General features: G+C 44.6%; 1 protein-coding gene across 1 annotated transcript in view; it reads right to left on the bottom strand.

Moving 5' to 3' along the window:
• Nucleotides 1-2,610: 2,610 nt before the first annotated feature.
• Nucleotides 2,611-21,810, bottom strand: part of F8 (coagulation factor VIII) — a 168,622-nt gene continuing 149,422 nt past the window's right edge. The window contains exons 25-26 of the mRNA XM_029607198.1: nt 17,961-18,137; nt 2,611-5,919 (exon numbers count right to left, since the gene is read on the bottom strand). Coding sequence (XP_029463058.1) covers nt 5,764-5,919; nt 17,961-18,137 — 333 coding nt within the window. The 3' untranslated portion in view covers nt 2,611-5,763. The remainder of the gene's footprint in view (nt 5,920-17,960; nt 18,138-21,810) is intronic.

Raw genomic sequence — 21,810 nt, 5'->3', positions numbered from 1 at the left:
TGAATGTGTTTGAATGTGATAGTGAGTATTTTATTGTCTAGATAGAGTGAGTATTTAATAAAGTTTGCACATTATTCTAAAAGTGTGGTATTCTCTGTGTGAGATATAGTTGTATGTATAAGAGGATATCTTGTGATATTATTACCCTATGTGTATATATACACACAGGGAGGAATTTTGCACAAGGTGACTTTGGGCTTAACCAGGCCAAAACGCTGGTTTAAATCTACTGTCAGTGAGTGTGAGAGGGAGACGGAAGGAAATAACAAAACCTCGTGTTTTTGGCTTTTATTAATGAAGACGCCGAAGAAAAGGCAGTGCCCCCCCCTCCCCCACCCTTTAAGATGCAATTGTTTATGATCATTCTTGGGAATACCCTATATACAAAGTAAGTGGCATCCATGTCCAGTCTATTGGCATGCAGCTTGTGAAACCCTTGCAGGCTTTTAGCCTCCTATTTTGAAAGCAACTTAGTCTGAAGACGGCTGCCTGCATGACCAGAGCAGGCTTTTGTTTTAAACTGTGGTAACACAACAGAAGTGTTCCCTTCACAGCTTCTTTTCCTCTTGTGAAACAGTAGCACAGGATCTGGGGAAGCGTGGAGTCCCTAGGAAGACTGATTTATTAAAACTCCTGTTGCACGATGAGAACATTGCTTTGGCTATCTGATGGAGACAGAGCAGAAGAAGCTATTCATTGCATTCGGTGTGTTAAAAGAGCACTGGTCAGAGGGGGGTGCGGCGCTCAGAAGTGCTATTTAAATGGGGTTTAGACAGCATTTTATGGACAAACCTTGCTAAGAGCTGGGCAATAGACCCTTGATCTTATTTTAATTTCTCTGCCCATGCGTATTCATTTTGGGATATAACGTCCGTCTTTCTCCTGCTGCTACCCTCTCCCCCTCGCCATGAAATTTTGCACATCCGGAATAAGGGCAGAGGAATTATACCGAGCGCACCTGGATTCTGATGCCATCACACACAGGTCTATCCGGTACCGAGCGGTAGGAAGAGCTGCGTTAGTGCCTACGGCACCCGCGGTTACCGCCCGCACAGTGCAACTCACCTACCGCTCGATCCTGAACACTAATTATATGTAAATGTAAACCGCGTCCGTAATGCCTTAGTCCCGCGCAACCCATTTTACTGGATAGAGCGCCTATACAGTATCCTGGGTGCGCGGGCCTAAGGCTTCACGCCTTAGGCCCGCGCACGCTCAAGACGTGACGTCACGACGTCACGTCTTGAGCGGCCAATTGTACGCTTCCCCCGTGCAGGTAGCCATCTTTGTCTTCGTCGGGAGGAGCTACAATCGCATGTGTTCCTGATGATGGCTTCAGAAAAGGCATCCAAAAGCGACTTACTTTTGGGATCTTGACAGATCCCAAAAGTAAGTCGCTTTTGGAAAAAAAAAAAAAATTGTCGCATTTGAAAAAAAAAACCCAAAATTGCTTTTGGTTTTTTTTTGCTTCGCCGCTGTCTTCGCCGTTGCTTCGCCGCTGTCAGTGACTCCCCCTCCTCCCGGAGCAAGGCTGCTTTTCGCGCCCTGCTCCTAGAGGAGGGGGCACACTGACAGCGGCGAAGCAAAAAAAAAAAACGAAAAGTCGCTTCGCCGCTGTCTTCGCCGTTGCTTCGCCGCTGTCAGTGTGCCCCCTCCTCCCAGAGCAAGGCTTTTCGCGCCCTGCTCCGAGAGGAGGGGGCACACTGACAGCGGCGAAGCAAAAAAAAAAAACGAAAAGTCGCTTCGCCGTTGCTTCGCCGCTGTCAGTGTGCCCCCTCCTCCCGGAGCAAGGCTTTTCGCGCCCTGCTCCGAGAGGAGGGGGCACACTGACAGCGGCGAAGCAAAAAAAAAACGAAAAGTCGCTTTGCCGTTGCAGTCTCCGTGGCAGCCCCAGTCCGGACATCGGAGGGGGGGCTGCAACGTTTTTTTCGCTTTTTTTTTTTGGCTTTGGGAGCAGGGGAGAGGACTGGGGCTGCCACGGAGACCGGCACCCATGATTGCGGCCGGGGCAGGTGAGCGGGAGCTGGGGGAAAGCTTGCCATCTACCCTTACCCCTGCCTCTACCGCAGGGGTCAGGGTAGGCGGTAAGTTTGCAGGTTAAACGCGCGACAAAACGGCAGGGAAAACTAGCGATAGTCGGGGCGCGGGTTACGGGATGCTAGGGAATAGCTAATTCGCTCCTTTGCATGCACTAGCGAGCTAATTCGCTCGTTTGCATGCAATATACATGCGCGGGCGGAAGGGGTTGCCCGGAGAATTTAGGACGCGGTAGGAGTAGGTTAAAGGGGATTCGGGATCGCAGGAAGGGCTAACGCGGCCGGAACGTGAGTAAAAAGCGGCTTAGGAGCAGGGTAAACGCGGCCGCACTTTACAGGATAGGCCTGACAGAGAGCGTGAAGCGAAGAATGGATTACCACACATACAAAAACACTCCCTCTTTGTACAGGCTCATTGTTCATGCCTTATATCTGTTTGCTCCACTTTTGTAAAACCAATAAAATGTAAATTGAAAAAAAAAACCAAAAAACACTCCCTCTTTTTTTTTTCACCTTTTTAAATGCAGCTTTCGCTGAGTAATTCCATAGGATTCAATAGGAATAGAGCTTTAAATTAAATAAAAAGATACATTTTATTGTAGCTTCCCCAAATCATACCATTTATATTTAATATGCAAAAAAAATACATCAATTTTGTATAAATTGTTGGAGCAAAAATCTTTGGGGAAATGACTATTATATTCTGATTTATTAACACAGCCTTCCTCGCAGTTTCATCTCAACAGCAAAATACATGTAAGAATAACATTATAATACCAAAAGATAGCAACAAGTTCATCAAAACCTATAGGCTACTGTCTCCCCCTCACCCTGTGCCATGATGGTATGGACTGGCATCCTTATTAATAGAACTCAGAACACTCCATCACAAAGAGGGGTGGGGAATTGGGGGGGGGGGGGGGGGGAGTAGCCAGCAGTTTGCATGAAATTAATATGAACCCCCATAAAATTGTAAAATAAAATACCTATAACAGAATATGTGCTGCTCTACCATAAACACCCTTATTTTTCTACAACATATTGTCTTCAAAGTCCATTATATTGACTTTACCTGCCATCATACCTTTCTGCATTCTTTGAGCTGGAATACCAAGCCTGTGCATGGGATCTAGGGGGGACACAGCCAATGCCAGAAGCAGCAATGGCAGGAAGTCAATGGGGGTGGGCGGGAAGGTAGAAATCCGACTTTTCTTGCCCGCAACATTACACACAGCACTCCAAAAATGTACAGTATCTCGCTGTTTACATGTTATCGTTCCAAACTTTTAGACCTACTGAACTAAATCAAAAGACTGCTTGGCGAGTGCTGCCCGAGTGTTTCCATAAACCTAAAAGAACGACTGGCAATATGGGACGGAGTGGAAACAGCAGGGGGTGCTTGGTGCGAGCAGTGCACGTGGGATGTAAGAGTGGAGTCCCCTGATTCAGAGACGAGTTCTCCAAACCTGGTACTGTGTTGGGCCTTCAAAGGCCAATAAAAGAGATGTACCTCTGATTTTAAATGCTATTAAAAAAAAAAAGAGAGAAAAAATAAAAAAAGTATAAAAAGTTAGGGGGACCTATGATTACAACTGTGTACCTTCGGGTACAAGACATCCAGTGCAGCCTTTATGGCCGTCCCCAAAATTCTTTGTATTGTTTTCCTAAAAAGGAGAATGATTGAAAAGTTTCCTTGTGCAGGTTATTGGAGGTGATTCATAGGTACATTCACATGTTGATGCTTGTGAATATAATTAAAATTAAACACCCTGTCTCTCTGTGAAACAGACGTAGAACTACAACAGCCAAAGGAAGATCAGAGCCTAGTATCACCCAGATGTGATATTAGACACTGTCAATACTTTAGTGTCTGTGTAACGTTATTCATAGTCAAACAACAACCACTTTTGTTTTGCTCAAACCAGTTTCTTGGGAATTAGTTTTCTTTTTTTTTTTTTTAATGAGAGAAATTAGTGGCTTACGTAAATGTGGTATCTCCTTTTAGGTGGAATATTTTAACGACATAACAGGGGCTTTTCCTGCTCAATCTAGAACTTCATTGTTCTATACGAGTGTTCTAGGACCCAGTGGACCTCCTCCATGTGCACTGCTATGGTTCAGCATCTCTTTTTCAGCAGTGCTTCTTCCTGCTTCGGGTTCAATTGGAACAGTGCCACAATTTTCATTTATAACTGCCCAGAGAGTGAGGAGGAAAGGGGAAGAGCTTCCTCTGTTTTTATTTCTCTACCAACTTATTTAGCCAAGGGCCACAAAACTTATATCTCTCCAGAACCCAGCTAAAGTTGACTCTAAATCTAGCCACTAGGTGTTGCTATTGAGTGATGGGTTTGATTTTTTTTTTTTTTAGTTTTTAAAATTAACTACAGTTAGATACAGTTCATGTATTCAAGAGAGATTTGGATACATGGGAATGGAAGGTTTGACAGTGTCTGCTTCTTTCCCCAATATATACGTTCCAAGTTCAAACATGGTCTAACATAGTGGTTCTATGGGAACCGGAAGCAGCAACAAGGCCTTTTATTTTGTTCATTTGGGTTAAACTGATTATCATATTAAAATATGTGTTAATTAGTGATCTGCTGCTTTCGGATATCTCTACTTAAAGCAGGAATCAGCTTTCACTGAAATGGAAGAGGCCAATACACTGAGAGCTGCCAGGTTCAGGGAAGTAGACTTTTGACCAGTCCCAGTTTTGAACTTGCATTCCATTGCATGCTGGTATTTGTAGTTCCTGCTTCTGCTATTTGCAAGTGCCAGAATGCATTAGGATGGGCCAGGAATGCAGGACGTGTTCTTTCACAACTATATTAAAAACACCAATAACAGTACTTCCTCTTTCTGTTTTGTGTCATTTCCTATCCAACATGACAGAAAAAACAAATATATTGTTTGTCATTTTTGTTTTAGCATGTGCTAAAATCCTTTAGCATACACCAAAGTAGTTTAGCTTATGCTATTTACCAATGTATCAGGTCGATACAGTAAAGTGTGCTCAGCTGAGTGCACTGTTCAATCCAGATTGGATGTGTGTTTTGCACGCGAGTCTACAACCCTTTATACAATAAGGGGTTTAGCGTGTCCAAACCCCATCCCCTGAAACTAATAGTGCTCATCACATGCAAATGCATGCTGATGAGGCTATTAGCTAATTGCCCGGGATACAGTAAAAAGAAATGTGTGCCATATCCGCACATTTTATGCTCAGAAATTAGCACCTACCCAGGGGCAGGCGTTAACTTCTGAGCAGCCTGAAAAAGTGTACCAAAAAGCAGAAAATACTGAAACATTTGATAATCTTGAATGACAAGAAACTTCCATTCCTTATGTCTTTTGAGGCAATAAAGTGTAAGTTAACAAATCTAATGATTATATTTCTAGAAATTAGTTCTTTAAATACCCAAAAACTGTTTCTTTTTGGTGTGATATATCAAAAGCTTTTCTTCAATGTAATGATCCAGAATTCAGACTGCCTACTGCCTGTCATGTAGCTGAATACCTATAATATGAACGGAAGTAAATTCAATGGGTAAGAAAAAAAAAGCAGAGGGGGCTTATTCGGGGCCTAGCTCAGAGAGGAGATTTTTAGCACATCTCCAAGGGAATAGCAGGGGCTCTGCGGAAAAGTTTTGCTCCCCTCTAGCTTGCATCACAGTTTGACTCTTCTCAGGATATAAGCTACAGTTCAGGCTCAGGGCCAGGCCAGCTCTCATTGGATTTTCTGAGTGGGGCAACCCAGGAACTCAGTCCTTAGGGCAATGTCATTTTCCCATTTCTGTGGATGTATCCTCAGGTACTGGGCAAAGAGTGGAGGTTCCAGCACATTCACCACTAGGTTGTGGTGGTCTCTGTTTCCATTGAAGACCTAAGGGGGGAAAAAAGGAAATAAAATGAATAATTTCCACTTAATCTTCTCAGTGATACCTCACTGCTGCAGGTGAGGAAGAGTTTTAAAATAAATGATAAAAATATTCTAAAATATTTTAAAGCCCCCGTGCCACGTGCTACGTCCCAGAGAGTGTGACTTCCTCCCTATATTTTGAGCCTCAGTGGTACAGCCAGGGAAGGCAGAAACATAGCCAGACATGGCAATTGCCTAGGGTGCCAGATTCAGGGGGGGGGGGGGGGGGTAAGGGATCAGCAAAGAACAAAAACAGGGACAGCAAAACAGGTCCTGATAGCCACACAAACTCAACCCACCATCAGAGCTTTTAAACACTTTACTTTTTTTTTTCATGTGCACAAATGAAATGCTGTTTTTCAGCATGCTTATTTTTGTGTTAAGTTTTATGGTTTGTTTGTTTTTTAATGATTTGACTCATTTTTTGGTCTACACCTCTGAAAGGACCTGAATAGATAGCTTTCAGCTTTCTTCCCAGGCTATGTTAAAGGGAGCAGGGACAGAGCAGAGAGGAGCTCTCTACTCCCAAATCCAGCCCCTCCCCTCCCTCTTGTTCACGCCTTCTCTTCTGTCTGCAGGGAACATAAGTGGGCAGATACAGTAAAAACGCGGGCGCGCGATTCAGTATTTTAATTTATTAAAATTAGGCCTGGCGGTAAAAAGAGGCGCTAGGGACATTACCGCGTCCCTAGTGCCTCTTTTTTGATGGAAGCGGCGGCTGTCAGTGGGTTTGACAGCTGACGCTCAATTTTGCCGGCGTCGGTTCTTGAGCCCACTAACAGCCACGGGTTCGAAAACCGGACGCCGGCAAAATTGAGCGTCCGGTTTTCGACCCGCCAGCCGCGAGCCCATTTTAAATTCTAATTTTTTAATTTTTAACTTTTTTAAACTTTCGGGACCTCCGACTTAATATCGCTATGATATTAAGTCGGAGGGTGCACAGAAAAGCAGTTTTTACTGCTTTTCTGTGCACTTTCCCAATGCCCGGAGAAATTAGCGCCTACCTTTGGGTAGGATCTAAAATCTGAATCGTGCGGGAATACCTAATAGGGCCATCAACATGCATTTGCATGTTGTGGGCGCTATTAGGTTTGGGGGGGTTGGACACATGTTTTGGACGCGCTATTACCCCTTACTGAATAAGGAGTAAAGCTAGCGTGTCCAAAATGCGCGTCCAAATGCCGGCTAACAGTGCGCTCCGTCGGAGCGCACTGTACTGTTTCGGCCTGAAGGGGAGGGTGAGACCAGCAGAGCAAAGAAGAGTTTACTTTTTGTCACATGTTTTTACTTTTAATTTGTCTCCTTATTCTGTTTTTGGTGAGGGTCTGTCTCTTTTCTGCATGTGACCAAGGTGCTGTACTCTCTACTAAAGTGCAGTTTCTGTGTAGGGATCTGAAGCAGTCCCCTTTGATCTGTTTTCCCAAAAGAAGCTGTGCTACATATGTGCTGAGTGCAATTTTTCCGGGTTTCGTGCTACTTCAGAGTGCCTGCTAATGAGAAAAACGGTCCCTGTCTTCAATTAAACTGCACCTATTACTCCACCTTTGAGATTGTACATTTTCTCTCATACTCCTCAAACACTTATTTATTTATTTATTTATTTATTTATTCATTCAACTTTATATACCGACTTTCAAATACATGTCAAGGCGGTGTACATTCATAGAGTTTGCAGTAGCAAAGTCAAAAATATATATAAGCAACTTGTCAGTTTAACTTTTACATACTTTCAATAATCTATTAATCTGAAAAATAATATAAAATATACAATTAAAACACTAAAAAAAACACTTAAAAAAATATAATTAAATTTAAAATAATTCTAAAAAGTATATAAGAACCCATCCACGTTCAAGCCCTTAACTAAACTTATCCAACCTCCCTTATCCCTATTGCTCTTTATGTACCCTTGAAACCATTTTGATGTTGTACTTATTCCTTCAGCCCTCCTCAATTTTATATTTCTGGTAATCGATCAATTACCTTGAGTAAACGCCTGTTGAAATAACCATGTCTTTATCAGTTTCTTAAAACTGTTGATGTTATCCTCTAAGCGAATGTCTACCTGGAGGGAATTCCACAATTTAGGACCTGCCAGGGCCAATGACCTCTCTCTCACTGATCCCAAATGGGCTAATTTGGGTGATGGAATTGTAAGTAGTGCCTGTCCAAGTGATCTTAAATTCCGAGCCGGAACATGAATGCGTAATGAAGCATTCAGCCATTCAGTATTAGAGCCATATACAGCCTTATGAATTAGTGTGAGACACTTGTAATGAATACGGAACTGCACAGGAAGCCAATGCAGTTCCATCAATACGGGAGAAACATGATCACATCTATTTGTGTTAGACAAAAGTCGGGCCGCAGCATTCTGCAATAATTGCAGCAGGTGAATAGTTTTGACTACATTGAAACTTCCTTGGAGCAGGGACTGACGCTTATCAATGCTGCATATACCCTGTAATAGTAGTAATAGTAGTAGTAGTAGTAGTAGTAGTAGTAGTAATATTGGTGTTCTAGAGCCTGTGCAATGTTTATAGTGCTGCCTTTTCATAAGTAGGGTTGTTGCTGTGTGAGTTGTGTGAGTTAGTGTTGTTTTGAAATTTGTTGTATAGGTTCTGAATGACTTTTTTGCAGGGTCTGTGTTACTTTCACTAAGTGCCTGGTAATAGAGAGAGAGCTTATGTGACAATAGAGCTTGGGGAGATGGGGGGAACAGGACGCTGGCCCAATATTGAAATCCACTTGGTGGGGGAGGAGGCTTTGGCCACTAGGCCCGACTTGTTTTTTTTTTAAATTTCTCTTTTGGCACTTAGCTGTCTATAATCCTAGCTTTATCCAGGAACACGCTCCCGGATAACTTTAGACCTGCTTTTGAGGATGGCTAGAGTAAACTGAAAAACGTATTTGGCTAATTCCTAATGTCAGAGTTATCCAGGTAGGTTTCCTGGCTAACTTGTCCCTGTTCCAAAATATCTCAAAATGCCCATTACTTATTCAGCTAGCTTTTGGCCAGAAAATGACTTTCCTGGCTATTAGTGAGCCGGATAATGTAGCCTGGGGCTAAAATAAATATTTGCACTGCTGCTTACTCCTGGAGGCTTCCCGGGAAGGCAGAGAAGAACTGCAGCATGCGGCACAGAAAAAGAAACAGGAAGAAGAAAAAAAGGGGCCCTGAAGCCTGGAAGTGTCAGGCTCCAAGGAGCTGCGAAGGAGAGAGGCTGGGCTGAACCCAAGGCTTCCCAGCGAGGCAGCAGAAGTGCTCAGGGAGGGTGAGAAAAGGCAGCTGACAAGACCAGCAGAGCAGAGAATCACCCAAGAGCTGCTGGAGCAGAGACGCTGCAGGAGACCACAGAGAACCCGGGCCCAGCTGAGGTCAGAAGGTCGCACCGATGTGGAGAGAGCGAGCCTGCTGTCTGAGAGAGCTGCAGCGAATCCAATTTGGGTGACTGAAGTGGGAGGGAAGGGAAGCGAGAGGGTTCAGCCAGGGGAGCTGCAGAAAGGAAGACTAGGCAGAGACAGGCCAGAGGGGGAAAGTGCTCAGTGCAGCTGGTTGTGCCAGCTGCCGTGGAAAGAGCGGATCCTAAGGAGACCAAAGGGAACGCATGACTGAAGGATTAAGGAAACCGTGGGAATGCCATTACTGAATGGTAAAGCTGAACCCAGAGGAAGGAGTGCAGCCTGAAAAGCTGGGGTAGTGAAAAGCTATCCCAGTCAGAGAGAGTGTGCAGATTCAGATATCTCAGACCTCTCAGAACTGTAGCAGCTCCTGAGCAAGGACACGCCCTCTGGATACAAGTATGTGGCAAGTGTGCAAGTTACCTTTTCCCTTGTGTTTAGACAGGGACCATGAACTATTTTTTTTTTTTTATAGCTGGATCTCTAGAGATCCTAAGGCTGCATAGAGAGGCAGCTGGAGCCAAATACTACCCCCCATTAGATTTGATGATTGGTGGTGGTAGCATAGAGAAGTTTCTTTCCCTCTTATTTTATTGAATCAGATTAGTAGGTACCCAGTGAGAGTTAAGAGAGTAATGGAGGGATACAACGTGGGAGCAATATTACATGGCCAGCCCATGCTACCAACTGCAGATAAGAACATAAGAAATTGCCATGCTGGGTCAGACCAAGGGTCCATCAAGCCAAGCATCCTGTTTCCAACACAGGCCAAACCCGGTCACAAGAACCTGGCAATTATCCAAACACTAAGAAGATCCCATGCTACTGATGCAATTAATAGCAATGGCTATTCCCTAAGTAAACTTGATTAATGGCCATTAATGGACTTAGCCTCCAAGAACTTATCCAAACCTTTTTTGAACCCAGCTACACTAACTGCACTAACCACATCCTCTGGCAACAAATTCCAGAGCTTTATTGTGCGTTGAGTAAAAAAGAACTTTCTCCGATTAGTCTTAAATGTGCTACTTGCTAACTTCATGGAATGCCCCCTAGTCCTTCTATTATTCGAAAGTGTAAATAACCGAGTCACATCTACTCGTTCAAGACCTCTCATGATCTTAAAGACCTCTATCATATCCCCCCCTCAGCCGTCTCTTCTCCAAGCTGAACAGCCCTAACCTCTTCAGCCTTTCTTCATAGGGGAGCTGTTCCATCCCCTTTATCATTATGATATCATTTATCATATCATAATGCCTCTGTATTGCTCCATGGTGAGACCGCACCTTGAATACTGTGTACAATTCTGGTCGCCGCATCTCAAAAAAGATATAATTGCGATGGAGAAGGTACAGAGAAGGGCTATCAAAATGATAAGGGGAATGGAACAGCTCCCCTATGAGGAAAGACTAAAGAGGTTAGGACTTTTCAGCTTGGAGAAGAAATGGCTGAGGGGGGATATGATAGAGATGTTTAAAATCATGAGAGTTCTAGAACGGGTAGATGTGAATCGGTTATTTACTCTTTCGGATAATAGAAAGACTAGGGGGCACTCCATGAAGTTAGCATGGGGCACATTTAAAACTAATCGGAGAAGGTTCTTTTTCACTTAACGCACAATTAAACTCTGGAATTTGTTGCCAGAGGATGTGGTTAGTGCAGTTAGTATAGCTGTGTTTAAAAAAGGACTGGATAAGTTCTTGGAGGAGAAGTCCATTACCTGCTATTAAGTTCACTTAGAGAATAGCCACTGCCATTAGCAATGGTAACATGGAATAGACTTAGTTTTTGGGTACTTGCCAGGTTCTTATGGCCTGGATTGGCCACTGTTGGAAACAGGATGCTGGGCTTGATGGACCCTTGGTCTGACCCAGTATGGCATTTTCTTATGTTCTTATGTTCTTATTTTGGTTGCCCTTCTCTGTACCTTCTCCATCGCAACTATATCTTTTTTGAGATGTGGCGACCAGAATTGTACACAGTATTCAAGGTGTGGTCTCACCATGGAGCGATATAGAGGCATTATGACATTTTCAGTTTTATTAACCATTCCCTGTACTTTCTACAGCTAGAAGAAAGTGTGAGCTCATCCACTTACATCACTTATTAGACAGTGATACTTAAAAGAGCTCTTGAGTTTTTAAAAGCTTTTAAAGTTGAAACTTTATTAACTGAATTATAATTGTACTCATTTGATGTAATGATGTCTAGGCATGTGTATTGGTTGCTCCATTTGTTTGATTTGTTTTAGTGGTATTTGTGCATCTGACGAATGGATAGCGTGTGCACAGAAACAAATAGTGTGCACAGAAACAAATAGTGTGCACAAATGTACTTGGCACATACATACGTGCACATTCGTTTTGCGAGTACGCTATCTATTCATCAGATATGTGCGTATCGCTGAATCAAATCAAACGAATGGAGTAACGAATGAACATGCCTAATACTTTCCTTCCAGGAAAGTCTGCAAAATACCAATAGGTGAAAGATTTTAAGAAAAGAATTGTGATCCTTTGAAACTGTAAGAAGCACTTATTGTTAGAGCTAAACCTAGACATTTATTTCATATTGAAACTTGTTGAAACCTGTTAAAAATGTTGAGAAGGGGTGATTTCCAGATGGATCCAGGGCCGAACCGAAGGTTGACGGCGTGTTCCAGCATGGCTGACTGTCTTACCCTCTGCCAGGCCTGCAAGCTCCCAAGGCCAACAACATAATGTTGGAAGTTGAATGGTCCTCCGACCATTCCGAGCCCTTTCGGACCTGCCGCTTAGATTGGCATGGAGCAGCAGGCCTGGCCTGAGGACGAGGGCAGACGGGCCTTGACATGAAGACATGACACCAAGGTTGATGCAACGGCATCACAGACGAGGGTTGAAGACATGACACCAGGGTGGTTGAAGACATGACACCAAGGCTGATGCGGACGGCATCAGAGATGAGGGCCGGAACAAGACATGACACCAAAGTAGTTGAAGACATGATACCAAGGCTGATGCGAAGACATCATGGACCAGGGTCGATACAACGGCATCCCGGACCAGAGTCGATGCGGCGACATCAGGGACGAGACGAGGAACTTGACGAAGTCCAGACAAGACGAGAAATTGGGTGGAAGGACATTGGCACTGTCTCTCAGGGTGCCCTACTCAGCCCACCTTCACGGGCGGACCCAATGGGCTGGTCGCGGACCACCCTGTCCCACTGTGCGCCCTACACAGCCTGAGGAGGCTGGTCACGGACCACGCGGAGAGCGGGACAAGCGCTGGGAAGAGTCCAGTCGAGGTGGGACTCCGACGATGGAGCCAGATGTCGTCCGAAGCACCACAAAGGCTGGCAGGACATGACGGCTCAGGAGCACAGGACACCAGTCCACCTGCAGGCCACTCCAACTCGGGAAAGACGTCATCCGAGGGATCAAGGCCGGCAGGACCAGAAGGCTCAGGTGCGCTGAAAACACAGGAACAAGACACCAAGGAACTTGGGACATCAGGAAGCAGAAGATCAAGACGAGACACCAGGACACCTGGACGAGGACCTCAGGCACGAAGACTTGACATGACATGACATGACATGAAGACGAAACGAAGAGGAGCTCCACGAAGGAAACCTGATGGAGCTCTGGCAGGCAGGAGTCTCCAGAGTGAAGTAACTCCGATGCAAGGCAAGGAACAATGACGAGACCAGCCCTTTTATAGGGCTGAACAGGAAGTCAGTCCATAGGTGGGGCCCAACACACTTCTTGTGGCTGGCCCTTTAAATATTGAAGAGAGGTGCGGCTGCGCGCCTAGGAGGAACAGGAAGAAGCTGTGCAGGACCGCGCACAGTGGCCTGCACCGGCATCAGCATCACAGGCAGCAGGGCTGGGCCTGAACGCAGGCCCCGAAGACAGCAGTGGCTCCAGCCGCTGCAGGAGGCCCCGAGGGCGGCTCCAGCCGCCAATTGAGCTCGGGGATGTGGCCTGCTGCCACGAAGATGAAGACGGTGTTGGCAGTGGCTTCCAGCCGCGAAGGGAGGCAGAAGTCCGTGGCTCCACTGTGATGGAGGGAGACCCAATGGGCAGCATCTGGGCCGCAGGAGAGCACAAGGTCCGCGGCTCCGGCCGCTCAGGGGGGCCGACATCGGCGGCATCGCGCCGCAAAGAAAAAAGCAACAAAAGGTGAGCAGGGCCTGCTCGCGGGGGTTAGCTCCGCGGGCAGGGTTCATAACAAAAAACAAAAGAGAAATTTAGATTCTTACCTACAATGGTAACAACATGGCTTCATGTATTGTACAATTGAACTGGGTACTCCTAGTACTGAAAGGAAATAGAAGTTCTATGATGATTGATTATTGCTATTTAGAAACTTGTTAAATTACCTGTCATTGGCTCACACCCAACCTGCTGGAATGAGGAAAATAAATTTGTTTTAATTATTCCTTTGGGTCTTTTTTTTTTTTTTAACAGGTACCAAAACCCTTTTAACCTTTTGTTTTCTGTCCTTGCCCCTTTTTCCCCTACCTCTGGAAGATGCCGTACCCATTATTTAAGTAACTGGTAGAGGGGTAGGATTGTGGGGAGGAGTGGCAGGGCCTTCCCCATCAATTTTTATGTATTCCAGGTATCATGGAGACAACTTGTAACCTCTATCCCCAGCTAAACCTTTTGCACCATGCAGCAGAGTTCTCTGCTGCCCCTGGGGTGTTAACAATAATTACTAGCAATATTGAATACTCAGCATGTAGCCAGATAACGTGGGCCTTATCTGGCTAACTGCTGTTGAATATTGGCCTCAGTGTAGATAAACGGATGGGGGTCAGACAGGATACATCCAATGATTTTAAGGGAACTTAGAGAAATTCTGGCAGCTCTGCTGGCTGAACTCTTCAGTGTTTCTTCAGAGGCAAAAGAGGTTTGGAGAACCGCAGACAGGCAGATTTCACTCCTCTTCACAGAAGTGGAAGTAAGGAGGAGGCTGGGAACTACAAGCTAGGTAGTCTGACCTCTTTAGTGGAACTGCTGCTAAAGCAGAGCACAGTGAAGTTTCTGGAATCCAATAGATTACAGGATCGGAGGCAGCATGGTTATACCAGAGGTAGGCCCTGTTAGAATAATTTAACCAGTTTCTTTGACTGGGTTGGACGAGGGGAGAGCATTAGATGTAGTGTACTTGGATTTCAGTAAGGCCTTTGATACAGTTCTGCACAGGCGACTAATAAATAAACTGAGCACCTTTCATATGGGCCCTAAAGTGACAGACTGGGTTAGAAACTGGTTTAGTGGGAGGCAACAAAGGGTAGTGGAAAATGGAGCACAATCCAAGGACAGAGGCATTGCTAGTGGTTTGCTGCAGGGTATTAGAGGTGTGCAGGGAAAAAAATTCATTTTTTTTTTCAGGAGGTTTTCTTCCCACAAATTTCAGTTCATGGAATGTTTGCTTTGTTTCATTTGTGTGAAAAAAATGAATCCAAAGGCCAAAAAAGAATCAAAAAGGCCAATCCCTCCCCCCACCCCTGAAAAAAAAGATAAAAAAACAAAAATGGGGCCTCCTACCCACCCAGAAAAATACTGGGGCCAGGATCCCCCGCCCCCAATTACCCCGGGCCTGTGGGGATCCGAAGCCTTGATCTTGCATAGGCCAAGTCCGCTTTAGGTAGCCATGACCTTGGCCTTGGCCTACTCAAGACCGACACCTTAGCTTTAGCCAAGGCCAGAGCATGGGCCCAGGCTCAAAGCTGTGGCCTGGGCCAGAGGAAGGGCCCCAATGCCAAGGCTTCATCCTGGACTCGACACTGGGACCCAACCCGGAGGCCAGATCCCGACGTCTGGACCTCGGCATAGGCCGCAGCCCGGGCCCAAGCCTGATGCTGCGGCCTGGCCAGGATTCTGGGTCCCAATGCTGGGGCCTCAGGCTAGGGTCAGGCCCAGGCCTCAGAATAGCTCCAACATGTCCGACGTCCTCTTCTTTTCTTCTTCAACTAATGCCATCTGCTGGGGTCAACTAACGCCATCTGCTGGGCTAACTCCTGCGCAATCACCCCAGCAGATGGCACCATTTTGATGTATGGCAATGCCTTCAGGCCTGGCCTCAGTGTCAGGCCAGGGTCCAGATCAAGGCTCTGGTGTCGGTACCCAGTCGTTGGGTTGGGCTGCAACATAGGGTCTGGACATGGTTCTGTCCTAGGCTGAGGTACAGGTGTTGGGACCTGGCCTCTGGGCTGGGCCTCGACAATGGGCCTGGGTCCTGGCTCCAGTCTAGGCCAAGGCCCAGGCGTCGTTACCTGGTCTGGCCATTTCTGCAGATATCCAACAGATCAAGTAAGTTTGTTTGGAGGGGGTTGGCTGAATCCCTGGCATTGCGCTCAGGCTTAGGCCATGGCTCCTGCTTTGGGCCTTGACATATGCCTTAGGCGAGGCCCCGGCCTCAGGCCTAGGCCTAGGCCTGATGCATTCATTTAATACGAATGCAATGAATAAGGTTTGTTTCATTTGAGGGCCCCCAATTCATTTTGGGGTCCTCTGAATGAAATGAATTGGCCTTATTCATCATGTTTTGCGCATTTGTTTAAACAAATGTATATCCCTAGCAGGGATTGTTTCTTGGACCAGTTGATGTCAACACTTTTATAAGTAATATTGTGGAAGGCCTATCGCGAAATTTTAGTTTTTTCGCGATTGATACCAGCCAGGAAGGTGTGGAAATCATGAGGAGGAATCTAGTGAAGCTTGAGGAATGGTCTAGGGTCTAGCAGTTATGCTTTAATGTTAAAAAATGCAGAGTCATGCATTTGGACTGCAAAACCTCAAGGGTGCAGTCCAGTCTAGGGGAGTGGGGGGGGGGGGGGGGGGGAGGGTTTGAAAGTCTTCTATGCATGAAACAAGAACAGGAAGGGGGGATGATCATATCTTATGATCTTAAGGTGGCCAAATAGGTGAATAAGGTGACAGCAAAACCCAGAAAGATGTTTGGTTGCATAGGAAGAGTAATGGTCAACAGAAGAAAGGAGGTGATATGGAGATATGTAAGTCAGGGCTGGTGCAAGGGTATTAGGTGCCTGCCTTTTGCCTGTCCCCCTCCCTGTTGCACTGCCCCCGGGTCGGGTGAGGACGGATGGGTCTGTCGCTCGTCGCTGTCATAAAATATCCTGCCAGCAGCTGCTGAACTGCCAACACCGCCGCGGCGGCAGAGCCTGTCTCTTCTTCGGCACAGACCACATCGCACAGCATGTCATTCAGTTGCCCCGAGCGGCTGAGCCCTCGATTAATTTATTGCACCGCCGTGAGACGGTGAGACTGTTGCTATGGCTCTTGCTGCATGTTGTAGCTGTTGCCCCTGAGACCCTAGGCCCCCACCTATTTCGCCTGGTGCTTCCGGCGGCCCTGCTGTAAGTCCCTGGTGAGATCTTATTTGGAATACTGTGTACAGTTCTGGAGACCACACCTTCAAAAGGATCTAAACAGGATGGAGTCAGTCCATTTCAGTGGCGTTGTTGTAAAGCATGTGGGCGCAGATTTAAAGATCTAAACAAATATACCCTAGAGGAAAAGATAGCAGAAATATGGTAAAAGCTAGTTAAATAACTCAGGGGTAGCGATGCACAGGAGGTGGGTCTCTTTCATCGGAAAGGAAATTCTGGAATGAAGGATCTTGGGGGTAGGCTGAAGAAAATTTGTCTTTACAGAAAGGGCTGGTGGAAGCATGGATCATCCTTCCAGTGGAGGTGGTAGAGACAAGGACAGTATCTGAAGTCAAGAAAGCATGAGAGAAGCACAGGGGATCTCTAAGGGAGTAGTAGGGATTGAAAAACTGAGTAGTTTTGTGTATGGGCAGTCTAGGCAGGCCACACAGTATTTTTCTGCTGTCATTTTTCTATGATTCTGGAAGAGCCAATCTCTAGTAGGTTGGAGCTATGTGGATCCCTCCTTGCATGATAAGTTCCACTTCCTATTCACATGGCAACTAAGAAAAAGCTGACTTTTCTTAGTATCCTATCATTTAGACCAAAAAATGCTCAGACAATGCCTCTTCTTTTTCATATGCCAAAATTCAGGTATTATTTTTAGGAATGTGCTGTTTTAAAATATGAAGACATCAATGATATTTGTTACATTTCCCATCCAAAATGGCAGAACAAATAATGAAATATTGTTTGTTTTTTCATCATTTTAGTGTGTATGCTGTAGAGTTTTAGCATGCTGTATTTACAAAAAATTTGTGTTGTAAAATGTAGTATGAATTATAAAAAAAATTAGCATGTGTTGTAAAATAGACCCTGTGCTTAAAAAACAAAGTAAACAAACAAAATAGATTTTAAAAAAATGAAACAGTATAAATGACAAATAAAAAAAAATAAACAAAACCCAAACAAATTATTTTTCCATGCACACCCCTAGTATGCAAAGGGCTGCACTCACTGGTTAAAACATAAAACTCTGAGCCATGAGACGAGTATGAAATAAAAGTGCCTCTACCTCGGAGAAGTAATTTCATCTCTCACTGCCTTTGTTTGTGCTCTTAGAATCCATCATTCCCATGCACAGAGGCTGGATAATAATGTTATAACTCCAAAGTGTGCTGAGATGAAAGGTACATTATGCAGTCTCCTCAGGGTTTACATACCTTCTGCTGGCCATTCTGTAGCAGTGGTGTCCAGTTCACACCGTCCTGACTGATGGAAAGGGTGAATTCTTTTATGTACATGGAGGTAAATAGAGCTTTGGCCCCTTGAGTTACAATTCCCATCACCTTCATCGTTTTCTGAAAGTTTACCTGCAGCCACTCTTTGTTGCTGTTCACCTGGAGAGAACAGAGTATCTGAGCACTGGCAGAATTCAATTTAAACTGATTTCAAGAATACTAGATTATTTATATTATTGATTAGCGCTCTTCACACACACACACACACAACCTTCCTCATCTTCATGAACAAAACATAGTAACAAAAAAACCAATAAAAATCCACAACACCAAAAAACAACTAAAAACTATACAAATTCTATCTTTCTTTTTTGTGCATATCTTTAAATCCTCACTAAACCTACAAACATTTTCTTAAGTCCTGTTCTGTCCACCCTTGAATCTGTAACTTGTAAAAATGTGAGTTTTGATTGATTTATCAGCAGATTCATCAAAATCTGAAGATTCACATTTTCCACATTAGTTTGAAAGGGTTTTGAAGAAAATCTGTGATAATTTTTTACAATCACAGATCTTTTTTTCTTTTAAAATGATACATCTAAATGAGAGCAAACCTTTTTTTAATTCAGTGGATCTGTGAACATGTATAAAATAATAGAAACTATGGTCTAGCACTGACTACCAAGGTGGAGGCTAGGGCAGCTTTTGTACATTTTACTGGAAGGTTTATTGTTTTCATAGTTCTTAATCCCACTCGCCAAATATTTCATTTGGCCCAGCACGGCTAAGTGGAATGAGAGAGTGGGAACATTCATCTCAAAATAAGCAATACACTAAATATCTGCTTCTAATTTCCAAATCTGCAGAGTTCATGATCAGCAGTGATGTGAAAAAAGAGCTTAGATGGAAAATCAGCATTTATACTCTGGCGAAACCCTCATTACCTTGTTATGATGGAGCCCCTTGCACCACTGGGGTTAATACCGGTGCTTCTATAGTAACTCTTGCTGAGAGAGGCTGAGATATGAGTAGCAGAGAAGTTACTCTACAACCAGGGTCCCCGGCTTCCCTTGACCCTGTGGCTACAAAGAGCTGTGGAAGATACCAGCCTGTCTTATTTATTTATTTATTTATTTATTTAACAGTTTTATATACCGACCTTCATAGTAAATAACCATATCGGATCGGTTTACAATTAACAAGAATAAAAAACTGGGGTAACTATTCAAGTAAACGAAAGATAAACAGTAAGTAGGAATGAGTCAAAGTTACAATCAACAGGGAAGAGAACTTGGAAGCTTGCAACAAGCTGGAAAGAAGATAAGGCAGGAAATAAATATGAAGTGATGCCATAGGGCGTACGGGTTAAAGCTTAATGGTGCTTTAACCTGGGAGAGTCAGAGTCCATTCGAGAGTATAATCATCATAACGTGAAGGACAACTAGTGATTGTCTGGTGGGTCGGTGAAGGCTTGGTGAAAGAGCCAGGTTTTAAGTCTTTTTCTAAAAGTTAACAGGCAAGGCTCCATTCTGAGACTTGAAGGGATGCTATTCCAGATAGATGGGCCAGCTATCGAAAAAGCTCTGTCTTTGGTCATCGAGAGGCGTGAAGCTTTAGTAGGGGGAAATTTCAGGGTGCCTTTGAGAGTATCTCTAGTTGGTCTGTTAGAGGAGTGGAGTTTGAATGGGATTTCCAGGTCGAGTTGAAGATGATGATGGATAGTTTTATGAATTACGGTGATTGATTTGTATAGAATTCTGAAATTAACTGGTAACCAGTGTAGGTTCCTGAGGATGGGAGAGATGTGTTCGCTGCGGCTGGTACTGGTCAGCAATCTCGCAGCCGCATTTTGTAACATCTGCAGTGGTTTGGTAGTGGATTTGGGAAGGCCTAGGAAAAGGGCACTGCAGTAGTCTATTTTGGCGAACAGTAGCGCTTGGAGGATTGTCCTGAAGTCGTGGAAGAATAAGAGTGGTTTAAGTCGTTTTAGAATCTGTAATCTGAAGAAACAGTCTTTGGAGGTTGTGTTGACCATTTTCTTAAGGTTTAGACGATTGTCTAGTATTACCCCAAGGTCTCTAACCTGCTTGCAAGTAATGTGAGAGATGTGTGGAGATGGTGAGGAGATATTGATTTCGTTTGAGGATATGTGGAGCAGCTCTGATTTGGAGGCATTAAGAACCAGGTTTAAACTGTTGAGTAGATTAGTGATGGATAGAAGGCAGTTGTTCCAATGGGTGAGCGCTTTTGAGATTGATTCTGTTATCGGTATTAGAATCTGCACGTCGTCTGCGTACAAATAGTGAATTAGGTTGAGGTCTGTTAACAATTGGCAGAGGGGGAGGAGGTAAATATTAAAGAGGGTAGGAGATAAGGAGGAACCCTGAGGTACGCCAAGAGTTGATTTAGTTAGGGGTGATTCTTTATTGTTGATTTTGACTTTGAAAGTCCTATTGCTGAGGAAGGACTTGAACCAGTTGTGGGCAGATCCGGAGATGCCGATGTCTGTTAGGCGATCCAGCAGGATGGTATGGTTGACGGTGTCAAATGCCGCCGAGATGTCTAACAGGACCAACAGAAAGGAGTGTCCTTTGTCCAACCCCATGATAATATGGTCAGTAAGTGAAATGAGAAGGGTTTCCGTGTTGCGTGATTTACGGAACCCATATTGCGATGGGAATAGGATCTTGTGGTCTTCAAGATATTCAGAAAGCTGGGTGTTTACCAGTTTCTCCGTTAGTTTGGCAACAAATGGGAGGTTAGAGATGGGTCTGAAATTAGCTGGTACATTAGGATCTAAGTTGTGTTTCTTGAGGAGGGGCTTGAGTGAGGCGGTTTTTAGACTGTCTGGGTAGCTTCCTTGCGTTAGAAGGCTGTTTATGATGCCGGTCAGAGGTCCTGAGATCACATTTGGGATGAGAAGCAGGAGTCTCGATGGGATGTTATCAGCCGGATGGCTTGATGGTTTCTGCCTTTTTAAAAGGGATTCAATCTCTTTAGTGGAGATTGACTCGAAACTGTCAAATTTGGGTCTAGTAAGAGACTGGAGATTCTCACCTGGCTTGGGAGGTGTAGTATTTGAAGGCAGGAGGGTGAGTGTATTTAAGATCTTCTGTTGGAAGAATGTAGCGAGCTCATTAGCCTTGGAAAGAGCTTGTTCGTCTGGAATAGGTGGGGGGGTAGATTTGGTGATTTGTGTCACGTAGGCGAATAGGGCCTGGGCATCATATTGGAAATGGTGTATTTTGTTTGCATAGTATTCCTTTTTTTTCTGTAGAATGGCGGTCCTGTAGTGATGTAAGAATCCCTTGTATGTAGAAAGGGTAGAAGTGTTAGGGGTTTTTCGCCATCTGTTTTTCTTATGGTGTAAGGTCTGTTTCATTTGTTTAAGTTCAGCGCTGAACCAGGGTTGATTTCCCTTTTTTGTTGGGTTGATTGATTTGGAGACTAAAGGGCACCATTTGTTTGCGACCGCTTCTGTAATCTTTTGCCAGGAGGATAGGGCTGAGTCGGGGTTAGCTAGGTCTAAGTTAGAAAGTTCTTTGGAGAGCTGATCGCTGAGAGTATCCGATGGACATGCTTTCCTAAATTGAATGGTGGAAAGGAGTGGGGCGGTGTGTGTCTGTTTGTGTGTGGAGAAGGAAGATTCTATCAGGAAATGATCTGACCAAGGGATCGGGGTACAAGAAGGTTCTATAGTGCATGTGAAATTGGAGTTGATGAATATTTGATCCAAAGTGTGTCCAGCTTTATGTGTGGGGCTGTTGATGGTCTGAGTAAATCCCATAGCGCTGAGGGTGGTGAGGAGGGCTTCGCAGTTTGCAGAAAGAGG

Source organism: Rhinatrema bivittatum, chromosome 6 (assembly GCF_901001135.1).
Source record: "Rhinatrema bivittatum chromosome 6, aRhiBiv1.1, whole genome shotgun sequence".
Lineage (NCBI taxonomy): Eukaryota > Metazoa > Chordata > Amphibia > Gymnophiona > Rhinatrematidae > Rhinatrema > Rhinatrema bivittatum.
The sequence above is the reverse complement of the archived record's forward strand: the minus strand, read 5'-3'. Positions and strand labels throughout refer to the sequence as shown.